At 42.6% G+C, this 13,467-nt stretch overlaps 1 protein-coding gene across 1 annotated transcript; it reads left to right on the top strand.

Moving 5' to 3' along the window:
- The first annotated feature begins 8,249 nt into the window (after positions 1-8,249).
- Positions 8,250-9,434, top strand: LOC133917982 (transcription factor GTE9-like). The gene has a single exon (XM_062361779.1). It carries the CDS (start codon positions 8,250-8,252, stop codon positions 9,432-9,434), a length of 1,185 nt encoding a protein of 394 aa, XP_062217763.1.
- Positions 9,435-13,467: the final 4,033 nt, after the last annotated feature.

Here is a 13,467-nt window from a genome sequence, read left to right as displayed (position 1 = left end):
GAAAAAATATGAGGAGAATTATGATTGTAATATACTATGAAAAAACTCCTTGAAAACCTAGCGGAAAAAAATTTAGAAGAAAATGATATGACATATATGCTTGTATTGACATTGCCTCGTTAAAAATCTTATATGAGAAAATTAGAAGTAAAACTCATAAAAGAAAAAAGAGTGCAATATGTATAACCTAATGATCATAAACTGATTATAAATTAGGGATTAACTCCCCTAAGCTTTGCAATTCTTGAAGTATTCTTATGCCAATTTTACAAATATATTTCTAGAATATAGAAGTGGACAATGACCTAGTGAATAAATCTGCTAGATTTTTACATAATTTCGTTTGCAAGATATTTATTTTTTCACTATTTTGTAGCTCATGTGGAAAAAATAATTTAAGAGCAATATGCTTTGTAATATTACTCTTTATATAACATGTTTGTATATGGATAATACAAGCAGCATTATCTTCATAGATAATGTTAGAAGATTCTGATAAATTAATCTCATATGATCTTTGAATATGGTTTATCATTCTGCAAAGCCATACATATTCATGAGAGGCTTCATATAGAGCTATATAGAATGATTGGTGAAAGTAGCAACAAGAGTTTGCTTTTATGATTTGCACGAGAAAGCAGTACAACTATATAGGAAAACAAATCTAGTTTGTGATCTGGTATTACGAGGATCAGATATATAACTAACATCAGTATAACCTATCATGGTCATATCTTGTTTTTTTTATAAAACAAACTAAGATCTCTAGTACCGTTTAGATACCTAAGGATTTATTTTGCACTAACCAAATGCCTCTTAGTTGGAGCAGCACTATGTCTAGCTAAAAGATTGACCGCAAATGCAATATTAGACCTTGTGCAATTTTCGAGGTACATTAGTGCTCCTACAATACTTAGATATGGGACATCAGGTCCCAATAATTCTTCACCTTGTTCCCTATGTCAGAATGGATCTTTGTTTATATCCAGAGATCAAATGATCATAGGGCTTTTTGATGGATATGACTTATCCATATTAAACTTCTACAATACCTTTTAATGTAGACAGATTGATGAACTAATATCCCTCATGGGAGATGCTCAAGTTGTAAACCTAAGCATAATTTGGTCTTACCTAAATCCTTCATCTCAAACTTCGTCTTTAGATGATTGTTGGCTTCCTTTATATCTTGTGTGGCTCCAATAATATTGAGGTCATCAACATAAACTGAGATGATGCAGAATCCAATAAGAGATTTCTTGATGAACACATATTGACAATCATCATTGTTAGAGTAACCCTTTAGAAGAAAGAACTCACTTAGTCGATTGTACCACATTCTACCCGACTGTTTCAAGCCATAGAGTGACTTTTGCAACTTTACACAAAACATTTTACGATTTGCCTTTTGATTCGGAATCTTAAGCCCTCCAGGGACTTATATATATATATATATATATATATATATATATATATATATATATATATATATATATATATATATATATATATATATATATATATATATATATATATATATATATATATATATATATATATGTTTGAATCAAGTGACTCATGTAGATAAGCGGTCACCATATCCATTAATTGCATGGATAAATCCATTTGAACTACCAATGAGATTAAGTATTGAAATGTTATTTCACTCATAACATGATAGTAGGTTTCATCATAATTGATAACAGGTCTCTGCGTGAACCCTTGTGCTATAAGCATCGCTTTGTGTCTCACCACCATATTGTTTTGATTTCTTTTCTGAAGAAAAACCCATTCGATCCAATGGGAAAAATATTTGAAGGAGTAGGTATTACAGATGTAAATACCCCCTTTTAGCAAGTGAGCTATATTCTGCCTCAATAGCCTCCTTCCATTTGATCCAGTCTGAGCGCTTAAGGCACTCTGCCCCATGGTCTTAGGTTCTGGATCTACCTCGAGATTTTTGGCAATATTTGAGGAGAATAGATGTCGACAACTGTAGTCTTATGGTTATAAGGTTTTCCTAAATGAATATAGTTTGTGGAAATTTTATGTACTTCCTCTAACTCCTCAGGATTTCTCATCATCATGGAGTTAGGTTGTTCCGATGTCCTAGCACCAATATTAGTGCACATAGTTGTGCTGGGCTCTAGATGAAGAGCATCCAATTGGTGCCTATCGTTGGGCTCTAGATGAAGAGCATCCAATTGGTGCCTATCAACAATACGTTGATTTTTATTTACTGACTTAGAAGATATATTCTTTTGCTTCCACGATTGCTTTTCAGAAGCATTATTTGCAATCGGATTTCTCCTCCTCTTACTAGGATTTGGGAGATGAATGGTTTTATGAAGTATCTCCACTCTTTCTACTGCATTCGCTGCATGAATATGATACTTCGTGACACATTTGTGATCAGTAAATGCATCTGACAGGTTATTTGCAAGGTGTTACAAATTTATGATCCTCTGAACTTCTTGTTTAGATTTTAAAGTACATGGATCTAGAGATTGAAAACCAGTGGCATTCTAATTGATTTCTTAGCATTCATTATGGTAAAAATCCCCCCTAATACCGTGAAATTATCTTCATCGAAGATGCAATCAGCGTACCGAGCTGTTAACAAATCTCTTGTTAGGGGCTCGAGGTATTTAATAATTGACAGAGAATTATACCCCACATGTGCACTCAATCTTCTATGGAGGCCCATGGAAGTACGTTGCGGTGGTGGAATCGGTACATACACAACGCAACCAAAATTCGCAGATGAGAAATACTTGGTTGATTTCCATGTACTATTGCAACAGGAGGTTGCATGATCTGCAGTTGGTCTGATTTGAATCAAATCTGCGGCGTGCAAGATCACTTGACCCCAACATGATGTAGGCAATTTGCAATTCTATAAAAATAGGTCGAGCAATCCATTTTATTCTCTTGATAATAGCTTCAGTAAGACCATTTTGAGTATGATCATATGATATTGAATGATCTAGATTGATACCTAGAGCTATGCAATAATCATAAATGTCCACGAAGAGAATTCCGCGGCATTGTCCATTCTAATGGATTTTATCTTTTGTTTAGGATAATTAGCTCGTAATTTGATAAATTGAGCTATTAATTTTGCAAACGCATGATTACATGTGGACAAGAGGCACACATGGGACCAGCGAGTAGATGTATCAATAAGCACCATGAAGTACCTAAAGGGTCCATATAGGTTGAATTAGGCCACATATATTTTCTTGAATATGTTCAAGGAAATTAATATGTTCATATTTAATTTTAAGGCAAAAAGCCTTAAAATTAACTTCCCTATGGCATAGGTGGTGCACACAAAATTAGATGATTATGGGAATCTTGCAATATTTATGTTCTGACCAACATAATTATGAATATTTTTTCGCATCATCACTATACCGAGATGACCAAGGCGATTATGCCAAGTCTTGAACTTGTCAAAATTTTGAAAAATTATTTTAAACGCAACACGTGTTACATGTGTGATGTATGTATAGTACAATCCAGGTGAAAACGAAGGAAAATTTTCAAGTATCTCCTTGTTAAATCCATTGAATTTGGTGAGAAATAAGAATTCATCACCATTCTCAGTTTGAGTTTCAATATGGAAGTCATTAAGACAAATATCTTTGTAACTAAGTAAGGTGCGAGTTGAATCTGGACACAAGAGTGCATCCTCGATTACTAATTTTGTACCTATAGGGAGCTTTATTGTGGCTCAACTCGAACCCACAATCACGCATAGCAACCGGCGATGGTCATAACATTTCCATGTTTCTTATGTAATGTATGGAAATATTTTTGCCCCCGTAAGATTGTATTAGTGGTACAGCTATCCACTAAACAAGTTTCTTCTTCCTCCATCTGTTTGCGTCCTTTAAAAGATTATATATATATATATATATATATATATATATATATATAGGAATATGTACTCCTGGGTGTATGTACTCCCACCTCTCATATACCACTTTTACACGTGTGTTATACTTCTTTATCACTTTAAATATACTTCATTAGTAATTATAAGATACTACAATACAAATCCCACGAAAATTTTTATGAAATTCCATGATTTTTATCATAATTTACGTATATACTTCTTTTATGTATAAAAAAGAGTATATAGCAAAAATGAAAGGCTAACATTGAATTTTTTTCATACAACTTATATTGGAGTATCTTAGAATTAGTATTAGAGTATACTAAAAATGGTAAAAGAGTATAAAGTGTTTGTTTATGTGGTATATTGTATGTAGGAGTACATACTCCTAGGAGTATAGAATAGGTGTCCTATATATATATATATATATATATATATAAAAGAGAAAATTCAATAGGATTTTAACTTATATATAGAATAGAGTGCTGATATTATTTAATACATGTCAGAGTTACATGCTTAGATACAAACTATACAATATACAACATTTAATAGGATAATATTAGGCTAATATACATGTCAAAGATCTAAGAGAGATCTCTGAATATGTCTTGGGAATGACATTCCACGATTATATCATCCACATTGAAAGGGTCCTTCTCCTTCTGATGAACCAGATCTTAATTGTTTAGAGGAATATCTTGAGAAGATCCCGCGACCATATCATCAGCAGATTTTTCATTGAAGTGTGCCTCAAATTTGTCTCCACAAACTTGCTTGCCTTTCCCAATAGAGTTGAGATATAAATCCACCAAGTGCCTAGGAATCCAGCACTTGTTTGTATGGTGATTCCTACATCCACAACACTGACAAGCTTGAGAGTTGTCTTTGACATTATTCTTGAATTGGTCTTTGTCTTTGGCAATGCCATGCCTTCTCTGCATATTGGAAGACTTCCACTTTCCTTTACCCTTTCGGTTGTTCTGTTTACGGCCACAAAATTTATTAGTATTCTGAGTATTAGCATGTACTTCAGGAAGTGGAGTAGAGCCCGTTGGGCAGCTATGATGATTTTTCATAAGAAGTTCGTCATGTTTTTCTGCATGTAGCAATGCATAAATCAACTTGGAATACTTAGTGTATTTCTATTGGCGATATTGCTGTTGCAAATTGCAATACCCAAAATGACGGATGATGAGAAGTGCATAAAGTCTTTTCAATCATGTCATCATTCGATACTATTTGACCACAGAACTTCAGCTTGGTGCATATTTTGTGAACTTGAGGTGCAATTTGATATGAATTTGAAATTCTGAAAGCGAAGTAGAGACCAGTCGCGTTGAGCTTCTGGTAAGATGACAGATTTTTGTTGCTCATAACGCTCCTTGAGGGAGGTCCATAAAGCAAGCGGATCTTCTTCCATGCCATGCTCATTTTTTAGGTCAGGGTGGAGGTGATGTCGCAGAAAGACCAAAGTAGCATATTTAGAATGCTCAGGTATTGGAGGTGCATCATTTGCCTGTGGAGTTATGGTGGCAAGGATCCGCTGGGTAGTCGAATTGAATTTGACATCTTGTGCCCAGGTCAAGTAATTGCTGCCAATCTACCATCCATAGCAAGCTCTGGGAAACTCTTCTTAGGAAGATCAACTATGTCCTACATGAAATTATATGTATTAATTTACTAAGAGAGTAAATTAATAGCAAATGTTATAATTGCTTGTATAAAAATGCAAGATGTCTAAAAGACAAGTGATGTAGACCTTGATATGGTATAGCCGATAAATCGCTGCTATAATGTTAGACTCTATTCGCGATGGAATAGGTGACAATAGTCACTACCAACATATAGACTCTGTACAAAATGTGGGATAGACACATTGAAGGTAATCACCAAAATGGTATAGACCTCGTAATATTGGGTGAGATAACTCGCTGTTATTGACATGGACTCCGTCCAATTAAGGCAAACAATGCTACAGTCGCAGTCAATATCAAAGTCTCCAATATCTTGTGTTATGCCAACATTATAAAGGTAATCATCAATTAAATTACATTTTTTAATATTCCAAATAGAAGCAATAAGAGATTGCATGGAATAAACAAGTGTGTATTAAACATCAATATATTGAACATATTAAAGAGGTAATATAGTTACAATACATAAATACACACATTCTTGAAATATATGAAGTCATGAGGGCCTTAGATGCAAGAAAAATATAATATAACAGAGGTTATATAAAAGAGCGCGTGAATATATATAAACTCGAGGGGGTTGTTAAATTTAGGGTGGCTCATGTAGCTCCGGCTCGGCTTGAGCCGCTGTCTCGACTCGAACTAGGCTCAGATACCTATTTGTAGGCCAGCTTGGAAGGCAGGCCGGCTTAGGCTCTAGTGGGAAGGCTGGCTTGGTCCATGCAGGCACCAATATAAGGGGAAGAAGAGGGTTGGTTAGGGTTTCAGCACCCCTCCCTATACAGTTGTCGTCGCCACTGAGTGTTGCCGCCAACACCAGGATGCCTCTGTGGATCGTGTCGAGCACCGAGTTTAGGCGCCACCGAGTGATGTCGCCACCTGATGGCTGACTTGCATCGTAGGGCCACCGATGCCATCGACCAGCCAGCTATTGGCCTGGACATCGCGTTAAAGCGTGCTGCCCGACGATGGAGTGCCCCGGCTAGCTGGCCGGTGATTGGCTGTCGGTGTGCATCGCCACCTCCTTCCCCCTACCACCAGGGTGGTGCCGGCCTAGAACCGATTGCCAGCATGTTTCACGTGGGCGGCCACTACATCCGCCTGCTCCTTGGTCCGACGAAAGTTAGGGAAGACGCCGTCAGTGAGACCAAGGCCCGTGGGATTCCACAAGTGGCAAAGTCCGGGCCGGCGATTGGTAGTAGCGACAAAGCTGGCAATAGGGAGGGGACGTCTCCATCGAGGGGGCTGGTACAGAGATGGTGAGAAACACCGGCGAAGAGGAGCCGACCGCGGATGCCTGCGATGGAGACCCAACCATGGGTGTATGAGCTGGCAAGAGGGATCCAACCGTTGGCATGGACGAAGGTGACTCGGCCACATGCGCCGGAGGTGCACACAGTGGAGCAGCAACACCTCCCAGTGCGTGAAGTGCCATCGGTCCATGCTCCGGGAAACACGCATACCCATGAATCGGGCAGCACAACACTGAGGGCAGCACTGCCACAGAAGATCCACCGGCGATGTTGGAGCCTGAAGGAACAGCCGAGGAGACGAGCGCCGTCATCAGTGGGGGCATAGCTCGCTGGATTGGCTGTTGAACCACACAGAGTGCAGTGCGGAAGATACGGACGGAGCCGTGCATGTCAAGGTGTCCGTCACACTGGAGAAGATGCACATGGCTTGTACAACCATGACGAACGCGATGGGTGTTCTGGTGATGATGAACACGGCAAACCGATGAGATGTGACGGATGATTACAACCTCCAATACCATCAGGGAGCGAAGAACATCGCCAATTGTCGAAAGTGAGGGCTCCATCTATGTGCTTATCGTGGGATGATCCTCTGTTCTTCGTGTACGATGGCGTTGTTCTTCCTTCTCTCGATCGGCCGAATGCTCAGTGGATCGAGTGTGCTAATAACGTGTTAGAACTCAAGATTGACACAGTATATCGAATAGATAAAAATGAGTTCCATTAATAACGTGTTAGAACTCAAGATTGACACAGTATATCGAATAGATAAAAATGAGTTCCATTGATTCATTCATTGATGTACACTTATATTTATATACATGATGGACCTATTAGGAAGGCAACAACCGTCATGGACAGTTATTCATCGATGAGATCAACTGCAACATACCACGGGGTGCATGAGCCCTCAACCTCAACCTCAACCCGTCCCGTCCGTCTTCTCCCTTCTGGAATACTACCAGTTCCGCAGGAGTTCGGTCTTGTGCTCCGGCCAGCCTCGACCAGCTCATGACGGTTGCCTAGTGAATAGGGATGGCCTCCTGCTGTTTCCGAAACTTCAGGAGGACAGACTGAGGCGGAAACAGATTCCCGCCTCGCGCTCGCGGTACTTGGTGACCAAGCGAACGGAGAGGGAAGCCGATGGAGCACTTCGAGTCCGAAGCGAGGTCTTCTCGGAATCCGACCGCCGAACGGAGCATCCAGCAGCGCGTGGTGGCGGCCGACTCGGTTTCGAGCAGCGCGGAGGGGTGATAAATAGCACTCGGTCCATACGTCCCCACACTCGATCCATCTGTCTCCACCACTCTCTCCCCCTCCATCTCCCTGCGCGGCGTCCGGCGAGCGACTCGGTTCCCCGGCGACAGCTCCCCTCGTTCGCTTGCGGCGACCGGCGAGATGGCGCTCAAGCCTTCGACTCGCCACGTCGGGTCCGTGGATTCCTCGGCGCCGAAGTACAACAAGGTGATCCGCAACGGCGTCGTCGTCGAGATGGAGGTCATACCCGTCGTCGTCGAGATGCCCGTCGAACCTGCGGTTGTGATTCTCCGCAAGCGGATGGCGTCCGAGCTCGACGCCTTGCGCGGTCTCGTGAAGAAGGCGGAGCTCTTGTCCCTCGGCAAGAACGGGCGGTTCTTGGCCGCCGAATCACGACTGGAGACGCCGATGAAGGCTGGCGGCAAGACGCCGTCGGCGAAGCGGAGGAAGGTGTCTCCTCTCGTGGAGCAGATAGAGACGCCAAGGATGTCGTCGGACGAGCGGGAGCAGCTTGCCGATCGCCTGGCGACGCTCTCATCGTCGCAGCCGGACCACATCCTGGAGTTCTTGAAGAAGCAATGCGGTGGCGATGCCGATCCCCATGGCGAGTTCGAGATTGACCTCAACTCCATGGAAAACTCTGTTTTGTTCGAGTTGAAGAAGCAGCTGGACGAGTTCGCCGAGGAGAGCAAGAGCGAGGCCGTCCAAGAGGAAGAGGACGAGTACGTCGACATCTGCGGCGGCGTCTCCCCCATCACGATCCGGGACGCTTCCCCTCTCGTTCCAAGCTCGAGCAGCGACTCCGGGAGCTCATCCGCGAGTGATTCAGACTCCGACACGAGCAGCTCGGATACCGAGAGCGACTCCGACGAGAGTGTCCGCAGTCCAGCTCCTCCGGCGGTTCATGTCGTGGAGAACGACAGCTCAGCGCAGCCACCGAAGCTGGCGACGTCGGAGCTTGCTGTGTCAGAGGTGGTGCAGAGCGTAGAGAAGCCCCAGTACCAGCGCATCGCGCCGACGGCGCGTCCCGTCTCCAATCTGATCGACAAGGCGAAGGAGGCTCTGGAGAGGCGGCGGCAAGAGCAGAGGGCGCGCTCCAGCGAGCGCGCGAGGGAGAAGATCCGCCAGGAGGTGCTCGAGGTGGAGACGGCGGCATTGCCCGACGAGAGCATCCACCCGCAGGACTTGGAGCAGCTCGGCATCGCGGAGTTCGAGCACATCGTGAGCACGCTGCGGCCCCGGGTGATGGGTGGCGGCCTTCGCGCCACGCGTGGCCGTCCCAGCGCTCTGCAGCAGCTGGGTTTCTTCCTCAAAGCCGACGCATAGCGGCGAGGAGCACAAGTAGGATAGTTTGTAGGTGACATGCATGCACTGATACGTGCATCCTTGATTATGTAAAATACTAGTTAATTACTCGTGTGTTGTAACAGGATAACAAAAATGTATTCGAAGTTGATTCACATGACAATGGGGTTACCTTCATGGGAATAAAAACCAATAAGTCAGGAGACCAAATATTCAAGCCACTTTATAAGAAATAGTAAATTATTCATGCATTGCAACTGGACAACAATAGTGCATTCAGATGTAATTCACATGATAATGAGGTTACATTATGCGAATGAAAAAACAATAGGTCAGGAGACCAAATCTTCAAGCTATTTTAGAAATTTCAAATCCTGATTTTGGATTGCCACAATAGAGATCTATATTGATAGTTATTACATCCCAATATCCCCTATCAACCCTTACTAATAACACTTTATATGAAATTGACAAACAACATAATATACAACTTCTGAAATGTCATACATATCAAAAGGTATTCAAGGATTCAAATCATTATACAAATGGACTAAGAAAATAGGTATATACAGAATCAGATAACAAACATTACGAGCAGTAGGAGAAAATTTTATGTAACCTTAATGCTGCATCACTAGAAATATATGCCTCTTCTATTTTGCATTGATAGATCAGGGTAACATCCTAAGCACCCAGGCCTAGCGTTTGAGTAGCGCTAATACAATGCATTATCTTTTACGGAAATTAAAGCCATGCAGCCACGATTCCAAACCTCATCTGATCCGACTCCTGTAGCAACAACTCTGTTCCTTCCTAGATTATTCATATCTTTAGTTCAGAGGACCACGTATCACTGCTAACCTCTTTCTCTTCCATGTTATCTTCATAGTAAATCGTATCACCAAGGCCTTCTCCCTTCCACTTCCATCAATAGCCCTAAATTAACCACATATAGAAATATGGTAGAATATCATGTATACATATCCATGAATATTATGGAGCCTTTTGGGAATTATTTTAAGAGTGTGGATATAAAAACTAAGATTATACATGTCATTACAGAGTGCAATGATAAATATTAGGCCTATCAATTCATACGCTTCACATACATTGACTCTAAAAAGTCTAACGTGCCTCAACAGTGTTGTTGTCTTCATCCATCTAGGTGAGGTTATTGACTTCATCCAAAAGAAAATCTTGCTATAAAATAGATGGTTGATTAATTTATGCCATATGATACATACTGAACTAAATGCCCTCTCATTGTAACGAGAATAGGAAGGCTGACGCAAGAAATTGTTCAGTTATAGAAAAAAAATAGTATAACTCCTATGAAATCCTATAGGAGTTATGAAAATAATGTAAGCATTCTCATGCAAAAATGGTAAAAATCATATAGGACTTATTTTATCATCATTGAAATCATTGAAAATTAATTATTAGAAGGGATCGGATAGGGAGGCCAAGACCAACATGCTTTCCCTAAGATCTAGTGAGATAAAATAGTTGACGGGCTCCATGGGCGGGCTCCATCGACTCCTTGGTTCTCGCCAACCAAAAGATCATGTGCAAGAAAAAATTCAAACGCATCAGGAATTTGGTACCAATACAGTACCATGGCATATAAAAATCAGAAAATCATATGAGTTGGCCTGCCCGATACTTCAATTCCTTAATATTCCTACTGCTCTGGTTCATCTTTTGGCGTTATGCAAGCAATCATCTCAGACTGTGGATGCTAGCAATAGGAACATTAAGAAAGCGAAGTATTCATCCAGCTATGGGCACCAGTTTAAACTGAACTTCAGAACCCATCAAGGTAGTTTCAATTTACTAAGTAAACAAAATTATGGGACTTGGGATTATTTCAAGAACTTGTAGTTCAAGTAGATTTATAAATTACAACATAGCACAAAGAATTACAATATTTGCAGAAAACATGGATTTATTCAGAAAAAGGTGCTAGGAGTGGTATATGTACTCAATTGCACAGATCATTTTTGAACCTCAGGAATCCATTGTCTCATTCTACTCAGATAATCCTTCAACCATAATAAGTTTTGAGTTCAGCTCCTAACCAAGGTTATTTAATAGCTCAATATAAGGAACACCTAATTACCATGCATGATACATGGCATATGTTAGTTTCTAGAATTTAACATCACATAGAAAAAACCACATAGAAATCGCAAACCTTGAAGCGGGTACTCGCGGGACAAGGACCCACTTGCCACATGTACAACCATTTACGGTTCGGTCCTTTAGGGGTGGCTGGCTGAAACTCTTCGAGCATACTCCTGATCCTCCCATGCATGTCCTGTCCACCAAGATGCGAGGAACCTCAACACCTTTGGGTGTCACTCCAACGGTCCAACCTTCTCATGAACAAGCATAAACAAAAGCCATCATCAGTTTAGGATTTTACCACACATTGAGCATAATCTTAATATATGAGAATGTATCTGAGCATAATCTTCATTGAACATAATCTAACTATCTACGAATTAGTATTGCAATCTATCACATTGGTGTGGTCTAGATCCAACAAAAGTGGTGTCCATCCCAACATCCCGATTTAGCTTTTAGAGCCGTCCAAATTCCTAAACTCAAACCTCCGATCCCATCAAACCGCATGGTGAATTTGCCTCACAAACACAATAGGAAGGGGAGGGGCCAATGGTGCAGGTACCTAGTAGTAGAGGTGGGGGCGTTCCTTGAGGCGCTTCGTGTTGGCGGATCGGGCAAAGTATCATTCGACGACGTCGAGGAAGCGGTTGTTATTGGCAGTGGAGCAACATGGGTCGTTCACTAGAAGCTCCCATTGTCCCACCGGCTGGCACTCACCGTTGCGCATAGCGCGCGCAGCACCTCTTCATCCGTCAGCGCAACGGACGCGTCGTCCACAACCACAAGGTACGATGCGTTCCCCAATTGACTATAGTTCGGATCCCACGTGGTGAGCCTGGCTGAAGAGAAATTGGAGATGGTCAATGGCCACTGCGCTAGCGTGGAGATCTGGCCAGGGTAGCGCAACGGGAGATAGATCCGCCACCAAACACGCAAAGTGTAGCGGCGGCTTGGAGGGCTGGAATGAGGGTGACAGGGCGGATCAAGGCAAAGGGAGGCAGAGGAGAGTTGGGCGGAGTAGGCTGTAGTGAAGGAGATCTGGCCAGGCACTGTTGAGCATGGAGGAGCAGGGGCCGCACGGAGGAGCGGCGCTCTGGTGCAGGTGCAGAAGCGAGGCCACGGCCCAGAGCAGGGGAGGTGGTTCGCAAGCGTGGAGGCCGGCGAGTAGGGGACGTTGAGTGAGATGGGGGGGTCAGCGGCCACCGGTGGCGGCGGGATGAGGAACCCTAGCCACCTCTTGCCAGGACCATCAGGAGCAGAACGGGGAGTGCATACGTGTGATGCGAGGAGGGTGGGACATTTGGCTCTGCGTGATTTAGGGTGGGATCACCTATCAGCATAGAAGAAGGAGGAAGAGATAGGACGTCCTGTCTGATCTTAGAATGACCACTACGTCTTTTTTAAATAGTGGAGATAACACTGAAGCTCGCCTCGCAATGTGTAATGCCTTTTATGTCATGTAGCATGAATCAAATTACACCTGACAGCAAATGTGTTTTAGTACTGGACATGTCAGACGATTCGTTTGATTGTTTCAGTTCCATTAGCCATTAGGAATGCCCTCGTCCGGCCACACAAGGATTGTTGTTCTAATTTCCGGTCTGCTCTGCTTGACTAAACAAGTTTCACTCGATCGTATCACGAAGGCAATGCAACTCTTACAGAACCACTCATTTACAGCTAATATAAGGGCGATGCTAGTTTTCAGGCGCTTGAAATTTCTCTTAGTCGACACACTGGAGCCGTTTGATATCGAGCCAACGTCCACGAGTTCATCTTTTACCTTGTGGAGATCGTGTGGGCCGGCTCCCTCGCGCGAGTCCGTGAATCAGGATTTTCGCATCCAGCAACGCGTTGTGGCGACCGACTCGGTTTCGAGCAGCCGCGGAGGGCGATAAATAGCACTCGATCCATACGTCTCCACCAC

The sequence above is a fragment of the Phragmites australis genome, chromosome 5 (genome assembly GCF_958298935.1).
Source record: "Phragmites australis chromosome 5, lpPhrAust1.1, whole genome shotgun sequence".
Classification (NCBI taxonomy): Eukaryota; Viridiplantae; Streptophyta; class Magnoliopsida; order Poales; family Poaceae; genus Phragmites; species Phragmites australis.
The sequence above is the reverse complement of the archived record's forward strand: the minus strand, read 5'-3'. Positions and strand labels throughout refer to the sequence as shown.

What these genes read in the sequence shown, in the direction of transcription:
- LOC133917982 (XM_062361779.1), top strand. Translation starts at nt 8,250, where the DNA reads ATGGCGCTCAAGCCTTCGACTCGCCACGTCGGGTCCGTGGATTCCTCG.